Source organism: Centropristis striata, chromosome 18 (genome assembly GCF_030273125.1).
Source record: "Centropristis striata isolate RG_2023a ecotype Rhode Island chromosome 18, C.striata_1.0, whole genome shotgun sequence".
NCBI classification, from domain to species: Eukaryota; Metazoa; Chordata; class Actinopteri; order Perciformes; family Serranidae; genus Centropristis; species Centropristis striata.
In genome coordinates this window covers 30,616,669-30,636,405 of record NC_081534.1, presented here as the reverse complement: position 1 = coordinate 30,636,405, position 19,737 = coordinate 30,616,669, and the positions used below count along the sequence as shown (strand labels likewise).

Here is a 19,737-nt window from a genome sequence, read left to right as displayed (position 1 = left end):
TTAACATTTTTAACACCATATTAAGTATGTAAATGATTTTGAAATGATTCATAAACCTTTAAGAAATTGATTGAAAACATTTAAAGATTAAATATGTATAGCACTTTGTAAATGGTTAATAATTGGTCTATAAACCATCTATAAACATTATTTAGTTGGTTATTATAAAGTGTTACCCTTAATTTTGTAGGCTAAGGAAGATTCATATCGCCATCGGCTGATAATTGGGTAAAAACAGCAACACATTCGGTTAAAAACGTCTTAATTTACATCCAGAGCAGGGAAGTAGAATCGGATCACAAGTGTACGGGGTCCCTGAGAGCTCACAGAGCTGCAACTTAAGAAAATACACAAAACACAAGCAAATTGAGAAAACATCTTCATCAATTTCACAACACAAGCGCAGCATTTAGAAAACGCGCCGCTGCAAAGACCACAACACAACAGAAGTGTTTCCAGAGGACACTTAAAAGTGATGCACACGTCTGGACACACACGTGATATCATCAAGATATTTCAAGATAATTATAATTTCACGTTATGAAGTGAAATTTTCACATTATTTCATGATAATTATATTTTCATGTTATAACGTGATATATAGCGTTAGCCTGCTAGCGTTAGCCTGCTAGCCCGTATCAATTATATTGCAGTTAAACAAATCAAATAAATGAATGATACATGTTTTAGTTGGTCTTGGTCTTACTAGCCCGCTAACGTTAGCATGCTAAGATTGTTATAACGTTACAACGTAAAATTATCATTATATTGAAATAACACAATAATATCACGTGTGTCCAGACGTGTGCATCACTTTTAAGTGTCCTCTGGAAACACTTCTGTTGTGTTCTGCCCTACAAAGCAAAAAGGCAGTAACTAGGCAGAGTGCAGAACTGAGAAAAATAACTTTAAAGTCATCCTGTAATCCAGCCGTTTAGTTACTGTACAAACGACTACCATTTTTCTCCAAAACGACACACATTTGCAACCTGGTCTCACAGAAATCTGTGAAATAGCCACAGATTTCGCTACAATGCAAGTTAATGACAGTCATATCCCGTGGCTATTGGTTTGTTCCAAGTCACGTGACTTTCAAGGTCCCGGCGGTCAGAACAAAAAACATGGCGGACAGTTCTCTCATTTTTAGTGAAAAATCAATATTTTGACTTAGTTTCTGCATAAAAATGGATAATGATCACATTTGTAGCAAGAAATATATGTTTTATTTTCTAAATATTCACTCAGTGAATGTACATAATCACTTTGTATGTTGGAATAGCCACGGGATATGACTGTCATTAACTTGCATTGTAACGAAATCCGTGTCAGTTTCACGGAAATTTGAGCGAATCCGTGGCTATTCCACGGATTTTGAGTTAAGCGAAATCCGTGGCTATTTCACGGATTTCTGTGAGACCAGGTTGCACATTTGAGATAAGATGTTTTGTCACATAACAGAGGATGCCTTGAAAGTCATGAAAATGATAATAACTCATTTTTGACCAAAAATGCGGTTACTGCCTTTTTGCTTCGTAGGGCAGTGTTGTGGTCTTTGTAGCGCGTTTTCTAAATGCTGCTCTTGTGTTGTGAAATAGATGTTTTCTCAGTTTGCTTGTGTTTTGTGTATTTGCATGTGTTTTGTTGAGTTGCAGCGCTGTGAGCTCTCAGGGCCAGATACCGTACAAGAGGTTACTGAAGATGCATGTGGAGACGCAGCTAGTGCAGGTGAGAACAGCTGATCACTCAGACCACATGTTACTGCTACGTGGAAACAGGGTCTAAAAGCTTTCCCCCTAATTTTCTTTCTTTTTAGAACCAAATCTTGTGTAGAAAACTCCTCACATGCAGTGAGAAGCAGCAGCTCTTCTGCTCCTTTCTGTCCGTTTTCAGCCCTTTTCTCTGCTTCGTTTCTGTCTCTAAACGTAGCGTCTCCTCAGATTTGTGCTCCTCGTCTTCCCTCCTCAGTCTTGAACCTCCTCTGAGTCTTTCCTTCTCCTCCATGCTCCACATTTCTTCTTCTTCTTCTTCTTCTTCTTCTTCTGCTGCTGCAGTATGCAAAGGATTCACTGTGAAATACACTTTGCATACTTCAGAACAGTGACAGTAGGGACACTTAACCTTCCTCTTCTGTTAGCTTTCTGTTAGCTTTCTGTTGCTATCTCTTATGTTAAAATGATCCATAAAATACCCTTAAAACAATTATTTATTATCCAATTTGTTTCTTAGCTCTTGGTGACCTTGATATGCTTCCTTATACAATAAAAGATTAGTTTTAATATTTTTTGGGGGCCTTTTTGACAGCATACGCCTCGTTTTGAATTTTTTAAAAATCGTAAAATGAACCTCAAAAGAATTCTATAAAATATCTCAACATCTCAAATTAATGTTTTATTCCATTATTAACTATAGTCACATCTATGGTGTTACGGGTCAATTTTGACTCATATATATTTCACTAAATACTGTTTTATGATCTTATATTCTAACTGAAACAACACAAACTTTATCATTTTCACCAGGGAATTTTATAATTTAGTGAAATTGATTTTTGTTTTATTTTGTATAAATAGAAGTTCCTGACAAAGTCAAAAAGCCTTGATTCAATAAACAAAAATTGGGTGGTAGTTTTATGCATTTCAAACCTAAAATGGGTCGGTGGCGACCGGAACACAAGAGGAAGGTTCATGAATCAGCATTAAGAGGACATTGTGAGTTCTGTGCAGATTTACCGGTGTTAGATCTTTTGGTTCTGTCTCACAAAGCAGATTAATAATAAGGTCATCTTGAAGTGAGTAGAATTAGAAAGTTTCCAGATTAAAGGTGATTATCCAGCTGCTTTAAAACTTGAGGGAGGTCTACAGAAACCCTGAGAAAAATTCTGGTGATGCATCTTCTAAATCTAAATTTACATTTTTAATTTCTCTCGAGGAAATAAATGTTTTCTAGACAGTCTAAGTTCGTTCCAGGATCTTGCACGATCATTTTTCTAATGTATCCTACTTACTTTTTTAGTGGTAAAACAATGCAAAAAAATAAAGTTTTGCCAGTTGAAAGGACATTTTTTGCTGGATATTTTACAAATTTAACCTATTTTTTATCAGCTGTAGAAAGAGTTAAATAATAAAGTTATTCCAGGTGATTTTACAGGATATTTTTCTTAATTTTGGTTTTGTTTTATTTTGTTTTTTGGCAGGTGATTTATATATTTATTTATTTATTTTTTGTCAGGGTCATTTTAAGTGTTTGTTGTTGTAATACTCATTGTGGCCACAAGAGGCAGAAATGCGCCGCTGTTTTCTCCAGGTTTCACGTTATTCATGTACTTTTATCATTTTTACAACAACAAAAACGTACAAAAATGATCCTAATTACAAAGATATTTCTATTTTTCCCATTCAAAAACTTTTTTTCCAACTGTTTCTGATCCTGGCAAAACTTTTCTTTCACACAGATTAGAAAAAATGTCACAAAAAAGGAGAGAAAACAGTTTAAATCAGGCTGATAAATGGATCATTAGATGTTTTTTTTCTCACTCACCTCTCAGGGTTTCTGTACAGATCGGATCAGGTTGACCAGCTGGGTCAAAAAAAAACAAAACATGAATAAATTGTGATTTTGTGATGTTATTAAGTTACACAACTGCTGAAAAAAAAACAATAAATAATAAACCTTGTAAATTTAGAGCAAGAATACGCGTCCTGTTCATGTGTTACTCTGCTATGTGGAAGCTTCTATTGCAGTAAAGACAGTGACAAGTAAGCTAAAAACTCCAGTTGTGCTTGTGGTTTTTAATCCCCAAATTCTTAAATTTGTGAAATCTGTGAAAACAAAAACAGACACCTTCATTGCAAAAGATTACAAGACACATTCTCTGATATTTTTTTTTTGTCCTCAAGCAAAGTTTCTGTGCAGCCGGGGGTCTTTGACAGCTCGGGGTTTTAAGGTGCACTTGGTTTGACTCTCCACTCTGATCTCTGATGTCGTCTCTTCCTTTAAAAACGTCCCTCAGTTAATCAGACAGTGGGAATAAAGTTCCCGCTCGACGTGCTCATGCAGCCTCACTCGCTCAGAGCGGCGCTCTCTGGGAAGGAGTGACTGACGGGGGGAAAGGTAAGGTTGGTGGAGGTGGAGGGGGTCCCGGGGTCAGGGGTCAGGGGTCAGGGGTCAGGAGAAGGGCACCTCCCATCTCTGTGTGTACGCGCTGAGTTCACAGGGGCTGATGACCAGCATGCGGGACGAGTCCATCCCGTCCAGAGCCATCTCCGAGTCCAGACAGAACCGGGACACCAGGTGCTCCAGGTGAGTCCCCGACTTCTGCCAGCGCTGCCGAAAAAACACAAAATACTACTGTCAGCTCACTTTAAGGCTAGAAAGTATATATATATATATATATATATATATATACCTGAGAATATATATTGGAGGTTTCAATATATATTCTCAGATTTTCAATATATATTCTCACGTGACAAATATTCACTGAAAATCTGTTTACACAGAGCTGAGAGGAGAGGATAGGAGAGGAGAGGCTGTTTACACAGAGCTGAGAGGAGAGGACAGGAGAGGCTGTTTACACAGAGCTGAGAGGAGAGGACAGGAGAGGAGAGGCTGTTTACACAGAGCAGAGAGGAGAGGACAGGAGAAGCTGGAAACATGACAATACTTCAATATGTGGAAGTGACACTTGTGGGCTCTTGGAAAAGTGTTTATAAAAAAATCAATTTTATTCCAATTAAAAAAAAAAAAATTATCTGAGAAATTCAACTTTTTTATGTATGATTTCTGTCATTCTAACTGTGTTATTCTGCACAAAGACATGTTTGAGTTGTTCCCACTTCTAACCATGATTGTGCTGATTCCATAGAGCTGCAGGACTTATAGAGTTATATAGATTTTTTTTATATATATATAATTTGAAATGGCTCGTTGGGGCTCAGAGGGTTAATAAAATCACTGCAAACCTCTAATATAAAAACTAGTGATTCCTAACAGTCACCACTAGATGGAGCCCTCTCCAAACTTTTTGCTGTCATCCAGTTGTTCTCTGGCCACTGTTTGCAGTGTGTGTGTGTGTGTGTGTGTGTGTGTGTGTGTGATTGCATTATTCATAGCTGGATTCTTTAGCTGGAAAACAAAGGGGGCAGATATGATCAGACAAGAAAAGACGCTTTCATCCAGCTGAGGGTGTGAAGCCGTCATCAGAGAGAGAGAGAGAGAGAGAGCGGAAAAGCAAGGCGGGGAAACCAGAATGTGTGTGTGAATGTGTAATATCTGTGAGTGTGTGTTTGTGTGTGTGTAAAAGGAGTGTGCACGAGTGTTTATGTGTGTTTATATCTGTGCATCAGTGTGTATGAATGTGCTGAACCTTTGAAGCGTATCGCTGCCATGTATCTCGATCTCATAAGGCCTCGTAGCAACACACACACACACACACACACACAGGCTTTGTTCTGTAGAGTTGCATTGTGGGTCCGTTGTCACGATGACACGCTCATCAAAGTGCAGTGACGGGCCGCGGAGCTTTTTAATTGAAAAAAAAAAAGACGAGAGGGATAATTAAAAGTAAATCAATTAGTATTCAGCTCGTTACTGAGAGCTGCAGCACTGCTGACGTCAGCCGGCGGGACAACACATCACTACCTCTCTCTTACAACTGGACAAACATTAAGTTTCTCAGTCTGTTCCAGTCCAGGATGCATCAGGATCAGGATCAGGATCAGGATCAGGTCATTTCAGCAGCACATCACAATAGGAAGTTGAACAGGCTCATTAACCCGATAAAACCAAATGTATCATATTTGATCCACAAGTTTTTGAGATCTCTAAATCATCAGTGTGATTTTTTTCCCCCTGAAAAACATGATAGATACATGTGTTGAAGAAAAAAACAAACTGAGCAACATGTTGCACAAAAATACCAGATGTAGCAAAAATGATGTGCAGGTTCCACTGGTGGATCAATCATTGCTGCGTGAAAACTTCATATCAGCAGATAAATAATGTGTCTTTTTTTGTAATTTTGAGTCTCGTTTTTTCATGTTACATCTCTTTTTTTGTGATTTTGTGTCTTTTTTTTGTGATTTTGTGTCTATTTGGTCATTTAGTGTCTTTTTGGGTAATTTTGTGTATTTTTTGGTAATTTTGTGTATGTTTTTGTAATTTTGTCTTTTTTGGTAATTTTGTGTCTTTTTTTTTACAATTTTCTGTCTTTTTTTTTTAGTAATTTTATTTATTTTTTTATTTTTTTAATTTTAGTTAAATTTTTCTATTTAGTCATTTTGTGAAATTATTTTGCATGTTTGAGGAAAATGTTAAAAGGGAAGTCAAAGACTTGAAAGTGTTGGGTTTTATATGTTTTTGTTAGTTCAAGAAAAACAAACTGTGAGCAACATGTTGCACAAAAATACCAGATCTAGCAAAAATGCAAGTTCCACTGGTGGATCATTGCTGCGTGAAAACTTCATATCAGCAGATAAATGATGTGTCTTTTTTGTAATTTTGTGTCTTTTTTGTCATTTTGTGTCTCGTTTGTTCATTATAAGTCTCTTTTTGTAATTTTGTTCCTTTTTTTGGTAATTTTGTGTATTTTTTGCAATTTTGTGTAATTTTTTGGTCATTTTGTGTGTTTTGCAAAAAAACCCTGATGTATCAAATAATGATACAAATTAGAATTCATATATGCAAATTGAAATGTAATTTCATGTTTGTAATTGTGTAATGTAATTTTTTTTAAATGTCAGCAGGTTCAATAAACAGTCCAGTTTAGAAAAAAAAAAAAAAATCTTTATAGGGTTAACTGTCCTGCACAGACAGTTTGTGTCTCTTCCTGTTGCGTGATGGCCAAGTTCTGTGTGCTGCTTTATGTCTGATATTTTACAACGAAACTACATACTCAAGGTTAATAAAGAAGTAATATGAAATTAGATTGTTTCTGTGTGTAAATAACAGTTATTCACCAGTTTACAATGAGGCTCAACCTAATAAACTGTTGAGTTAAAGCTCCACCCCTCAGCTGAGTCACCCGAGACGAACCAGTAAACAGCTGTTATTCTGCGTCAGTGAGACGACAACACACACACACACACACACACACACACGCCGCTGAGAGACGTACGATAAGATTCAGCTTCAGACTAAAACCTCCACTTTGACTGAAAGAGGACAACTTCAGGAGATTACTGGGAATACTGGAACAGCTCCACTTCACCCAGCTGCTGAATCCACAAACTGAACGACAGTTTTACAGGAAAGTAAAGTAACTTTGAGAGAACAGGGAGTGGCTGAGCTGTTTGTCTGCTGTGTTTTCAGCTTCACTCAGAGACTAAATGGCTTCCAGATTAGAGGACGATCTCTGCTGTTCTGTCTGCCACGACATCTTTAAAGATCCTGTCATCCTGTCATGCGGCCACAGCTTCTGTAAAGACTGTCTGCAGAGCTGCTGGACGGAGAAACAAACCAGAGAGTGTCCAGTCTGTAAGAGAAGAGCTTCAAAGGAACCACCTCTGAACTTTGCGTTAAAGAACCTGTGTGAGAGTTTCTTACAGGAGAGAGATCAGAGAGCTTCAGAGGCTCTCTGCAGTCTGCACTCTGAGAAACTCAAACTCTTCTGTCTGGACCATCAGCAGCCAGTGTGTCTCGTCTGCAGAGACTCCGAAAAACACACCAAGCACACAATCAGACCCATCGATGAAGCTACACAACAACACAAGAAGGAACTTCAGGAAACTCTGGAGCCTTTAAAGAAGAAGTTAAAGGTTTTTAACCCTATAAAGCCTGAACCATGAAATAATTGACAGAAAATTAAAAAAATTTTAAAACCGAGTGCTTATTAACTTGCTGACGAATTTTAAAAAATAAATAAATTGCATATATGAATTCTAATTTGTATCATATTTGATACATCAGGTCTTTTTGTGCAATTTGTTGCTGACAGTTTGTTTTTCTTGAACTAACAAAAACATCAAACAACATTTTTAACTTTTCCTTTTTCCTCAAACATGCAAAATACATATTTTTATCCATATAACACAACATCATACATCTGCAGATATGAAGTTTTTTAATGCAGCAATGACTGATCCACTCGTGGAACCTGCATATCATTTTTGCTACATCTGGTATTTTTGTGCAATTTGTTGCTCAGTTTGTTTATCTTCAACACATGTATACATCAGGTTTTTGATGATGTAGAAGTCTCAAAAATTACTGTATCTAATATGATACACTTGGCTTTATAGGGTTAAAGAAGTTAAAGTGAAGTTTGATCAAACAGCAGAACACATTCAGGTCCAGGCCCGATGCACAGAGACGCAGATTAAGGAGCAGTTTAAGAAGCTTCACCAGTTTCTAGAAGAGGAAGAGGAGGCCAGGATGGCTGCACTGAGGGAGGAAGAGGAGCAGAAGAGTCAGATGATGAAGGAGAAGATGGAGGCTCTGAGCAGAGAGATAGCAGCTCTTTCAGACACAGTCAGAGCCACAGAGGACGAGCTGAGAGCTGAACACGTCTCATTCCTGCACAACTACAAGGCTGCAGTGGAAAGAGTCCAGCAGCGCCTCCTGCTGGAGGATCCACAGCTGCCCTCAGGAGCTCTGATAGACCAGGCCAAACACCTGGGCAACCTGGCCTTCAACATCTGGAACAAGATGAAGGACATGGTCTCCTACAGTTCTGTCATCCTGGACCCAAACACTGCTGGTACAAAACTCATCCTGTCTGAAGATCTGACCAGTCTGAGACGAGAAGAGGAACAGCAGCTTCCTGATAATCCAGAGAGGATTGGTGTTTATTGGTCTGTTCTGGGCTCTGAGGGCTTTAACTCAGGGACTCACAGCTGGGAGGTCGAGGTTGGAGACAATACATTATGGTCACTGGGTGTTTTATCAGAGTCTGTCCAGAGGAAAGGAGACACCCGGTCTGGATTATGGAGAATACAGTTCTATCAACATACACACTCATCATGGTCACCAACAGATAGAATGACTGTTCTCGTAGTGCAGAAGAAGCCTCAGAGGATCAGAGTGAATCTGGACTGGAACAGAGGAAAGCTGTCGTTCTCTGATGCTGACACTAACACACACATACACACCTTCACACACACTTTCACTGAGAGGATGTTTCCATATTTTTTAAATTATGATGAGGATGATCACCCACTGCAGGTTTTACCAGTGAAGGTCTCTGTGGCTGCAGGACAACAGAAATAGACGATCAGCATCGTTCTGTTCAAGACGTCCTGAAGTCTTTGAGGAACATGTGACTACGTTGTCCTGATGATGATGTTGGTGCAATCTACAGTAGAACGACAATAGTAAGATAAACACCTGGAAAATAACTAAAGTTCTTGTTTTCCTCAATCAGTGTGAACAATGTTTAATTTAGAGCCAAATAGAAATAGTTAAAAATAAGTAAATAAATAACCAACAGCTTTTTAAATTACTTCATATTGTTTTCAGTCAAGGGGCTATAGTATATTTTTTAAATTATTGATCATAACTTTAACCTCTTCCAACCATGGATCTAACTCACCCAAAAAATATATTTAAAAAAAAAAGGGATGAAAATTTAAAAATAATTCAATGAAAGACAAATAAATATTCTCAATACGTTGGTGAAGGTTTTATCCAATGTGTTTCTGTAATATTCAAAGAACCTGTTGCATTTATCTTTGTTTGGAAGATCAATATAACAATTAAAATTAATCCGATAAGAGACAGAAATTGTTAATGAGCCTTAAATCTGACTTTGATGAATGAATAATTTTCCAAATAAAATGTTTAAATTAAAGTTACAAATCTTTCAAATTAAAACAGTAAGTAACATGAGTAGTTTTTTAAATTAAACTAAATTAGGACTGAAAGTTTATTTTACACTAAAAAAATAATTTAAAAGATAAATGTTTCATCAGCATGCTCACAAAAAGAACAAGAGTTATTAACATTTTTGGGTTATTAAGGTTTGTAGCATTATTTATTTACACAGCCTTGGAGAAAATATTTTTGCTGTAATTTGGTAACTAAATGTAATGTTTGGGTGTAAAGTGTTCTGAGGGTCCTGTAAACCGCTGAGGCTTGGGCACTTTGTGTGCAAAATAAAGAAAATGAAAAGTCTGTTGTCCCATTTCAGTTCATGGATTTCAATTTTGATTTCCTTTTGGATGGATGATGTTGACACACTGGAATTGTGATTCAGGAACCTCATTTTATTACCTTATTTTACACTGAAAAATAAATAAAAAGATAGATGTTTCATCAGCATGTGCAACAAAAGAACAAGAGTTATCAACGTCCACATAGATTTGATTGTTTTATTTTTTTCACTATTTTTGAGTAAATTATTGATTTAAATATTGTTTCAGCTCTACTTTATATATCAATAATGACTGAATCATAAATAACATTTTTGTTTTATTTGTGACATGGACTAAATTGAAGTTTAAATAATTAAATTATTTTTTTCTTTTTGGGCAACAACCTTTTCTACTGTAAAGGTTCATGTTTGGTGTCTGAAGTTCACTGTTTTTATCACTGTTAGAATAAATATTACTGAAGAAACAAAGAAAAACTACAAAAACCTCCTCCCTCGAACAGTCCTCGTCCAATCCTACCTTAGCAACCGTTACTAAGTATCCTACCTTAGCAACCATTACTAAGAGAAGAAGTTCCGTCAAGCTTTGAGTTCTGAGCAACAAGGTGAACCGGTCTGACAGCAGGTACCCTCAGAGTTTAGAGGGAGGAGTCGTTTTTTACTATTTCCAAAACCCAAAAAGCAAAAGGAGCGTTGCTGGCTGTGGATTAATTACCACAACTAATGCAGAACTAGTCCAACAAACTTGTGTTAATGATACCATCTGTAAAATTAGCACGCTAAGCTAGCTAGCAATGTTGCTCGAGCTTAACATAATACAGGGCTGTACAGTGCCACATATATGTAGCACATCCTACAAAAAAATCAGTCTGTGCTTTGGATGATGGAGGTGGGGGAAAAAATCCATACAGCATAGTATGGCGATATTTTATGTGCTGATATAATATCAATTCATAGCCGCCAAGTATCCATATCTAGCGTTCCACGGGGCGTCAGTATTTTCACAGTTTTTTTTTTATTATACGGAGGACGTAGCAGCTCAATTTTAGGAATATACTGGACCTGCTGGTATCATATGAAACTAGAAGATCTAAGGAATCTATAGCCACCATGTGTGTCAGGTCGGGAAGTTGTCGAAATAACACTCAAAGTTTGTTTTTTTTATGTATCATTACAAAAAAAATCAGAGCAGTGAAGCTTAAAGTTGAGAAATTTGATAAAATGCAGCAGTTGTTGTCGTCCACACGTTTCATATCAGTTAAGTTCAGTTTGACTGGATTGTTTGTTGGTCAGTCTGTGGGTTTGACTGTCATTGTGGAGAAATAAAAAGACTGAAGTGAGATCAATACACTGAGAATTTTCCCTTATTTGATAAAACAATTCTTAAATTTAATTTAATTTTGTGGAAACAAAATTCAACATTTTATACAGGTGATTTCATTGACAAGTGGGGTGCAAACACACAGATTATTTCTGTGTGTACATAACAATTATTAACCAGTTTGGAATGAGATCTGATAAGCTGTTGTGTTAAAGTGCCACACCTCAGCTGAGTCACCTGAGACAAACCAGGAAACAGGCTGTTATTCTGCTTCAGACAAAGAGGCACACACTGAGAGACGGACAATGAGATTGAACTTCAGACTAAAACCTCCACTCTGACTGAAAGAGGACAACTTCAGGAGATTACTGGGAATACTGGAACAGCTCCACTTCACCCAGCTGCTGAATCCACAAACTGAACGAGAGTTTTACAGGAAAGAAAAGTAACTTTGAGAGAACAGGGAGTGGCTGAGCTGTTTGTCTGCTGTGTTTTCAGCTTCACTCAGAGACTAAATGGCTTCCAGATTAGAGGACGATCTCTGCTGTTCTGTCTGCCACGACATCTTTAAAGATCCTGTCATCCTGTCATGCATCCACAGCTTCTGTAAAGACTGTCTGCAGAGCTGGTGGAAGGAGAAACAAACCAGAGAGTGTCCGGTTTGTAAGAGAAGAGCGTCAAAGGATCCACTTCCTTACTTTGCGTTAAAGGACCTGTATGAGAGAGCACAACAACACAAGAAGGAACTTCAGGAAACTCTGGAGCCTTTAAAGAAGAAGTTAAAGGTTTTTAAAGGAGTTAAAGTGAAGTTTGATCAAACAGCAGAACACATTCAGGTCCAGGCCCGACGCACAGAGACGCAGATTAAGGAGCAGTTTAAGAAGCTTCACCAGTTTCTGGAAGAGGAAGAGGAGGCCAGGATGGCTGCACTGAGGGAGGAAGAGGAGCAGAAGAGTCAGATGATGAAGGAGAAGATGGAGGCTCTGAGCAGAGAGATAGCAGCTCTTTCAGACACAGTCAGAGCCACAGAGGACGAGCTGAGAGCTGAACACGTCTCATTCCTGCACAACTACAAGGCTGCAGTGGAAAGAGTCCAGCAGCGCCTCCTGCTGGAGGATCCACAGCTGCCCTCAGGAGCTCTGATAGACCAGGCCAAACACCTGGGCAACCTGGCCTTCAACATCTGGAACAAGATGAAGGACCTGGTCTCCTACAGTCCTGTCATCCTGGACCCAAACACTTCTGATATAGGAATTAACCTGTCTGAAGATCTGACCAGTCTGAGAGGAGGAGAGGAACAGCAGCTTCCTGATAATCCAGAGAGGATTGATTATTATTTCTCTGTTCTGGGCTTTGAGGGCTTTAACTCAGGGACTCACAGCTGGGAGGTCGAGGTTGGAGACAGTAAAATCTGGTCACTGGGTGTGTTAGCAGAGTCTGTCCAGAGGAAAGGCGACATACTGTCTGGATTATGGAGAATAGTGTTCTATGGAGATGAATACTCATGGTCACCATCAGATGAAGTCACTGGTCTCGTAGTGCAGAAGAAGCCTCAGAGGATCAGAGTGAATCTGGACTGGAACAGAGGAAAGCTGTCGTTCTCTGATGCTGACACTAACACACACATACACACCTTCACACACACTTTCACTGAGAGGATGTTTCCATATTTTTTCAATGGGGATGAGGATCATCACCCACTTCAGGTTTTACCAGTGAAGGTCTCTGTGGCTGCAGGACAACAGAAATAGACGATCAGCATCGTTCTGTTCAAGACGTCCTGAAGTCTTTGAGGAACATGTGACTACGTTGTCCTGATGATGATGTTGGTGCAATCTACAGTAGAACGACAATAGTAAGATAAACACCTGGAAAATAACTAAAGTTGTTGTTTTCCTCAATCAGTGTGAACAATGTTTAATTTAGAGCCAAATAGAAATAGTTAAAAATAAATAAATAAATAAATAACCAACAGCTTTTTAAATTACTTCATATTGTTCTCAGTGAAGGGGCGGAAGTTTATTTTTTAAATTATTGATCATAACTTTAACATCTCCCAACCATGGATCCAACTCACCCAAAAAATATATGAAAAATAAGGGATGAAAATTTAAAAATGTTTCTGTAATATTCTAAGAACCTGTTGCATTTATCTTTGTTTGGAAGATCAAAATAATAATAAATAATAGACAGAAATTGGTTATGAGACTTAAATCTGACTTTGATGAATAAATAATTTTCCAAAGAAAAATTTAAAATTAAAGTTACAAATCTTTCAAATTAAAACAGTAAGTAACATTATATTACATTACTTTTAAATAAATTAAAAGATATATGTTTCATGAGCATGCTCACAAAAAGAACAAGAATTATCAACATATTTGGGTTATTAAGGTTTGTAGCATATTTTTTTACACAGCCTGGGAGAAAATATTTTTGCTGTAATTTGGTAATGAAATGTAATGTTTGGGTGTAAAGTGTTCTGAGGGTCCTGTAAACCGCTGAGGCTTAGGCACTTTGTGTGCGAAATAATGAAATGAAAAGTCTGTCGTCCCATTTCAGTTCATGGATTTCAATTTTGATTTGATGTTGAAACACTGGAGTTGTGCTTCAGGAACCTCATTTTATTACCTTATTTTACACTGAAAAATAAATAAAAAGATAGATGTTTCATCAGCATGTGCACCAAAAGAACAAGAGTTATCATCATCCACATAGATTTGATTGTTTTATTATTATTATTCTCAGCTTCTCTTGTGATTTTCACAATTTTTGGATATTTAGTAGAGTAAATTCATAATCATAAATAACATTTTTGTTTTATTTGAGACATGGACTAAATTGAAGTTTAAATAATTAAATTATTTTGTCTTTTTGGGCAACAACTATTTCTACTTTAAAGGTTAATGTTTGGTGCCTGAAGTTCACTGTTTTTATCCCTGTTAGAATAAATATTACTGAAGAAATGAAGAAAAACTACAAAAAACTCCTCCCTTGTACAGTCCTCGTCCAATCCTACCTTAGCAACCATTACTAAGAATCCTACCTTAGCAACTGTTACTAAGAGAAGAAGGTCCGTCAAGCTTTGAGTTCTGAGCAACAAGGTGAACCGGTCTGACACCAGGTACCCTCAGAGTTTAGAGGGAGGAGTCGTTTATTACTATTTCCAAAACCCAAAAGCAAGAGGAGTGTTGCTGGCTGTGGATTAAGCCGTGTGGGAGACCCCACTCCAACTTAATATCTCCAAGATCAACACACACATATGGCTGCTCCAAGGTAAGCTGCTAGCTCGCTAACATGAGCTGACTAACAATTGTCTAGCTGTTAGATGAGATAACCCAAACTGGATTTAACAGTTATGGTTCCTCTCAGCTAGTATCATTACCACAACTAATGCAGAACTAGTCCAACAAACTTGTGTTAATGATACCATCTATAAAATTAGCATGCTAAGCTAACTAGCAATGTTGCTAGAGCTTAACATAATACAGGGCTGTACAGTGCTACATATATGTAGCACACCCTACAAAAAAATCAGTCCGTGCTATGGATGATAGAGGTGGGGGAAAAAATCCATACAGCATAGTATGGAAATATTTTCAAGCCTTGACCTCTGAGCAACAAGGTGAACCGGTCTGACACCAGGTACCCTCAGAGTTTTGAGGGAGGAGTTGGTTTTTATTATTTCCAAAACCCAAAAAGCGAGATCTCTCATAGAATAAATATCAAATATAACTCCCCCCTCTATCGGTGCCCCCAAATTGAGCAGCAAACCTCCTGATCACCAGCATGTGTGCATGTTTCAGCTCTCTCTCAGCTTGCTGGACATCTGCTGCCTTCACGCTCTGTGATGTCACGGCTGTTAACATTCCTGATCTCAGATATCTGTCTCTGCACATCGTGAAGGTCGAATCAGACCAGGAGGGACGATTGGACAGGGTTCACCCACTGACGTCTGTCCTCGGCCGAGTCACGCCAGGAATCTAACACACCAGGACGGCCTGTAATCTGACACAGTGACCATCTCGAAAAGGCATCTCGCCCTGGACTGGAGAAAAGTGTGTTTGCTCGCTTGATGGTGCGGTTCATACAAGGCTGAGTTAGAAAGTCTAGCACTGGAATAGTGTGTACAGCAGCTATAAACAAGGTAAAACAAGAGCCAACAGCCACATGTATAGAATAAAGTGATTCTGACAGAAATATCACAATTTATAGCTTCCTTTTTGGTCACTTTTTCTAACGGAAACTTTCCTAACCTACGGTGCCTTCAAGGACTTTTGGAAAGTTCAAATTTTGACGATAATGCCTGTTTTTACAGTTTTTTTCTGCAATAAAAGGTGTATTTTCGGTTAAAAGACAAAGAGAGCAAGAAAACAGCACAGAAGAAGCAGAAGAGGATAAAAACACATACAGAGCTGGACAACACAGTTTATGTTGTTATAGATGTATAGATAGACTATTTTTCTTAACCAGAAGAAAAAAGATCATTCTATTAAATCAATATTTTGTGTCAAATTATTGATTTCTTTCAGCCATGCTATATGTGAGGTAATAACCTACTCGCTGTACATTATCCTTTACTAACTGTATTTGTTCTTATTAGAATTTATCATATTTTAAAGTTCTTCACATGTTGAACAGACTAGTTTTTACTTCATGGTTAACGGCGCTGAACTGTCCCCGGTGAAGAAAAAGATAAGACAAGTGAAACATCACAGAAGAAACGAGAAGGTTTGAGTTTATATTGCTATAGATGTATTTACAATTGTAGAATCTTTTTTTTTTTCAAAGCAGAAGCAATAAAATAATTTAAAAATCTATATTTTGTGTTAAATGATTGGTAGGGGGCTAATAACCTGATTGCTGTACATGATCCTTACATTACTATGTTTATTATCTGGGTTGTTTCAGCAAGTAGACTGTCATTATTATTCTTTTTTTTACCCCCCCCCCCCCCCCCCCCCTCTCTCTCTCTCTCTCTCTCTCTCTCTATCTCCCTCTCTCTCTCTCCCTCTCTCTCTCTCTCTCTCTCTGTCAGCTCTGGGCTGTTTTCTCCACTGGATCTTCACTCTAATTAGCTATCATCGCTCTACTTCCTGCCTTCTGACACACACACACACACACACACACACACACACACAGTGTTGTTACATGTCCCAGTTGAGTGTGTGTGGTGTGTCTATGTGTGTTTTAGTACAAAGGTCTTCTAGTTTTCAGTTACATGACAGCACTGTGCTTTAGTGGCTCAGCCAAAGTATGTGCGTGTGCGTGTTAGTTTAGATTTGTGTGTGTGTGTGTTTGATAGTTTATATTTGTGCTTGTGTGTGTGTTTGTGTATGTGTGTGTTAGTTTATATTTGTGTTTGTGTGTGTGTGTGTGTTAGTTTATATTTGTGTGTGTGTGTGTGTGTGTGTATGTGTGTGTGTGTGTTAGTTTATATTTATGTGTGTGTGTGTGCTATGTTTTTTAGTTAATCTAATAGTCTGCTGTTTGAAATATATATAATATATATATATATATATATATATAGATATATATAGATATAAATATATATAACATGCTAAATCAAACTAAATCTACTACAGCTACAAAACATCTGCCTGTCTGAGCGGTGCACAAGAGTGTGTGTGTGTGTGTGTGTGTGTGTGTGTGTGCGTGTTCTTGTACTTCCTACATAGTGAGGACCGGAACACGTTTTCAACCAACAGAGTGAGGACCTTTTTGTGAAGTGAGGACATTTCGGCCAGTCCTCACTTCTTTAAAGGCTTTTTTTGAGATTTCAGACTTTGTTTGAAGGGTTAATGGTTACAATTAGGTTTATGCTAGGGGTTGGGCGTTTAGTTGTGATGGTGAAGGTTAGGGTAAGGGGCTCGGGAATTCATTATTCCAATGATGGTCCTCACAAAGATAGAAGTAACAAGAATATGTGTGTGTGTGTGTGTGTGTGTGTGTGTTGTGAATAACTCCCTCATTAATACTCTTCCTTTTTTCACTTTCTCAGTTTCCACACCAGCCGAAATTCAGAACAAATGAATCATTCCCTCTAGCCTCTCTTTTTTCCTTACTTTCCTTTTATACTAATTTATTTCTAACTACCTGCTTTTCTACCTTTCCCTCCTAACTTTCCCTCATTATTCCTTCACTTATTTCTGCTCAGTGTTGCTCCTCCTGTGGGACAGAGATCATCACTGTCCTCATTTTCAGCTCTGACGCCGGTCAACACTTTTTAGTTTTTTTTGCTGCGGCGCCGTTCTTCCTGTCTGTGTGGTGGTATAGCACGTCTTCTCTGTGGTGTTGCTGCTGTCAAAAAGGGAACTTATTATCGAGGTATAAAAATATCCAGACCTGTTGAAGCCACATTCTCACTATTTTAAAGCCAGTGGATCCACATTCACTGCGTCTCACTATGTTTGAGCTCCTGTTGATGAGCTGCTGTGTATTCTCATAAAATGACACCTTATGTGTGAATTTACTTCCTTTTTATCTCTCCAGTTCCCCATCCTCGTTCTGTCTCTCCATCACTTTCTCAGCTTCTGCTTTCCTTTTAATCATCTCTTCAATGTTTCCTTTCTCCTTTTCTTCTTTCCTCTTTTATCTCTGCACCAGGCGGCAACCTCCGGGTCTGAGCAGGGAGGCAAACCAGGAAGTGCCATAAGCTGCATTCTACTGAAAATTCCAGCAGGGGGCGCTAAGTTTGGCTGCAGAAAGATTTCTGTCTATTAATTTTAATTCATTACCTCAGATTTGTTTTTAGGACAACACTATGGTCTCAATCACAAGTAAAAAATCTTCTTCAAGACAATTTGATGTCAATAGTTCTAATAATGGCCCCGTTTAGAAGAAAATAGAAGATAAAGAACCGTATGATTTGGGGCGTGGCTACCTTTGATTGACAGGTCACTGACAAGGCGAGCCGTCATCAGGAGAGAAGCAGAACAATGCATATCCACGGCAACGTGTCAATAAAAGTTATATATAACGTTATATAGATATAAAAAAGGATGTTTAGCGGTTTGGTCTCATAACTTTGACCCTTTCACTGTATTTTCACTTAATGACAGTTCATTTGAACGTTTTGTTCAGTAAAAATGTCTTGTTCAGCGTTTGGTTGGACTAACAGACACTCCAAGGAGTCGCTGGTCAGTTTTCTGAGGTCAGTAACAGACATTTAGTTTTTGTTTTTTCCTCGCAAAACATCCCAGTTAATGCTCCAGTTAATGCTAACATGAGTTAGTCAGGTGGAGGTGTTGCTCACAGTCCAGATATGGTCTGCTCCCCATATCGGAAACAAGATGGCGACGAGTAACGCTGAACTCAATGCTTCCAACGGGCCACAAACCAACTGGTGACGTCATGGTAACTACGTCCATTATTTATATTTACAGTCTATGCTCTGCACGCCTTTTCTCTCTTATTTTCTCTGTTTTTGTTCCTTTTTTCCTCCTCCTTTGTGTCTACATTTTCATCTCTTCCACTTCATCCATGTGCCGTCACTCATGGCTCACACAACAAATACAGCAAAAATAACAGCAATGACACACACACACACACACACGCATGCATATTAAACATGTGCACCATAGTTATAATAGTTTTTTGTTTTTAAATTCAGTTAGTTTTAGTTTTTAGAGTGTGTTTGCTAGTTTGAATTTGTTTTTATATTTTGAAAATGTTTAGTTTTAGTTTAGTATTTATTAGTTTTAGTTTTTTTGTAATGGGCTATGTGTTGGGTGCGAGATTCAAAGAGGTCATGATACATTTTGCTTTTATTTCCTTTGGTTTATCCATCTCAGCCCGAATAAGGTTATTAACTCTTTCAGTTCTGGGTGTTTTGAACTTTGGTTCCCAGTCTCAGTAAACAGATTCACCAATGTGTTCCTGCAGGTTCACTAACAGAATCCTCGTTCTAAAAGAAAAACACTGGATTATGTATGAAAAAAGTTGACAAAGACAAAAACAAAAAAGACATTTTCACGATATATTTAGTTAGTTTTAGTTAGTTTTGTAACCACACAATACAGTTTCAGTTAGTTATTGTTTTTTATTTTTATTTCAGTTAACAAAAATGTTTTTTTAATTCTAGATTTAGTTATTTCGTTAGTTTTCATTAACTGTAATAACCTTGATGTGCACACGCCTGATCATATCCAACAGATTTGTTCTACACTGCCAGTATACAGATGGGATTAACACACAAACACTTCAGCACATTTTTCCGTGCAGACTGAACAGTTGGTGAGGTGTAATGAGCTAATCTTCAGCTCCCTCCTCCTCCCTCCCTCCCCCGTTCTCTTCCTCTCCTTCCTCCTCTTTTGTCTGCTGTCTTGCTTCA

At 38.0% G+C, this 19,737-nt stretch overlaps 2 protein-coding genes across 2 annotated transcripts in view; one reads left to right on the top strand and one right to left on the bottom strand.

Moving 5' to 3' along the window:
- Nucleotides 1-2,087: 2,087 nt before the first annotated feature.
- galnt14 (UDP-N-acetyl-alpha-D-galactosamine:polypeptide N-acetylgalactosaminyltransferase 14 (GalNAc-T14)) overlaps nucleotides 2,088-19,737 on the bottom strand; it is a 283,833-nt gene continuing 266,183 nt past the window's right edge. The window contains exon 16 of the mRNA XM_059355726.1: nucleotides 2,088-4,323. Coding sequence (XP_059211709.1) covers nucleotides 4,165-4,323 — 159 coding nt within the window. The 3' untranslated portion in view covers nucleotides 2,088-4,164. The remainder of the gene's footprint in view (nucleotides 4,324-19,737) is intronic.
- LOC131990645 (E3 ubiquitin-protein ligase TRIM35-like) lies at nucleotides 7,326-9,679 on the top strand. Its single transcript, XM_059355725.1, has 2 exons — nucleotides 7,326-7,764; nucleotides 8,246-9,679. The coding sequence occupies exons 1-2, from the start codon at nucleotides 7,326-7,328 to the stop codon at nucleotides 9,202-9,204; spliced, it is 1,398 nt and encodes a 465-aa protein (XP_059211708.1). The 3' UTR covers nucleotides 9,205-9,679.

Bases quoted from the DNA above. Each gene is read 5' to 3' on its own strand.
- LOC131990645 (XM_059355725.1), top strand. From the start codon at position 7,326: ATGGCTTCCAGATTAGAGGACGATCTCTGCTGTTCTGTCTGCCACGAC. The intron at 7,765-8,245 runs CTATAAAGCCTG...ATAGGGTTAAAG, and splicing joins GAAGTTAAAGGTTTTTAACC to AAGTTAAAGTGAAGTTTGAT.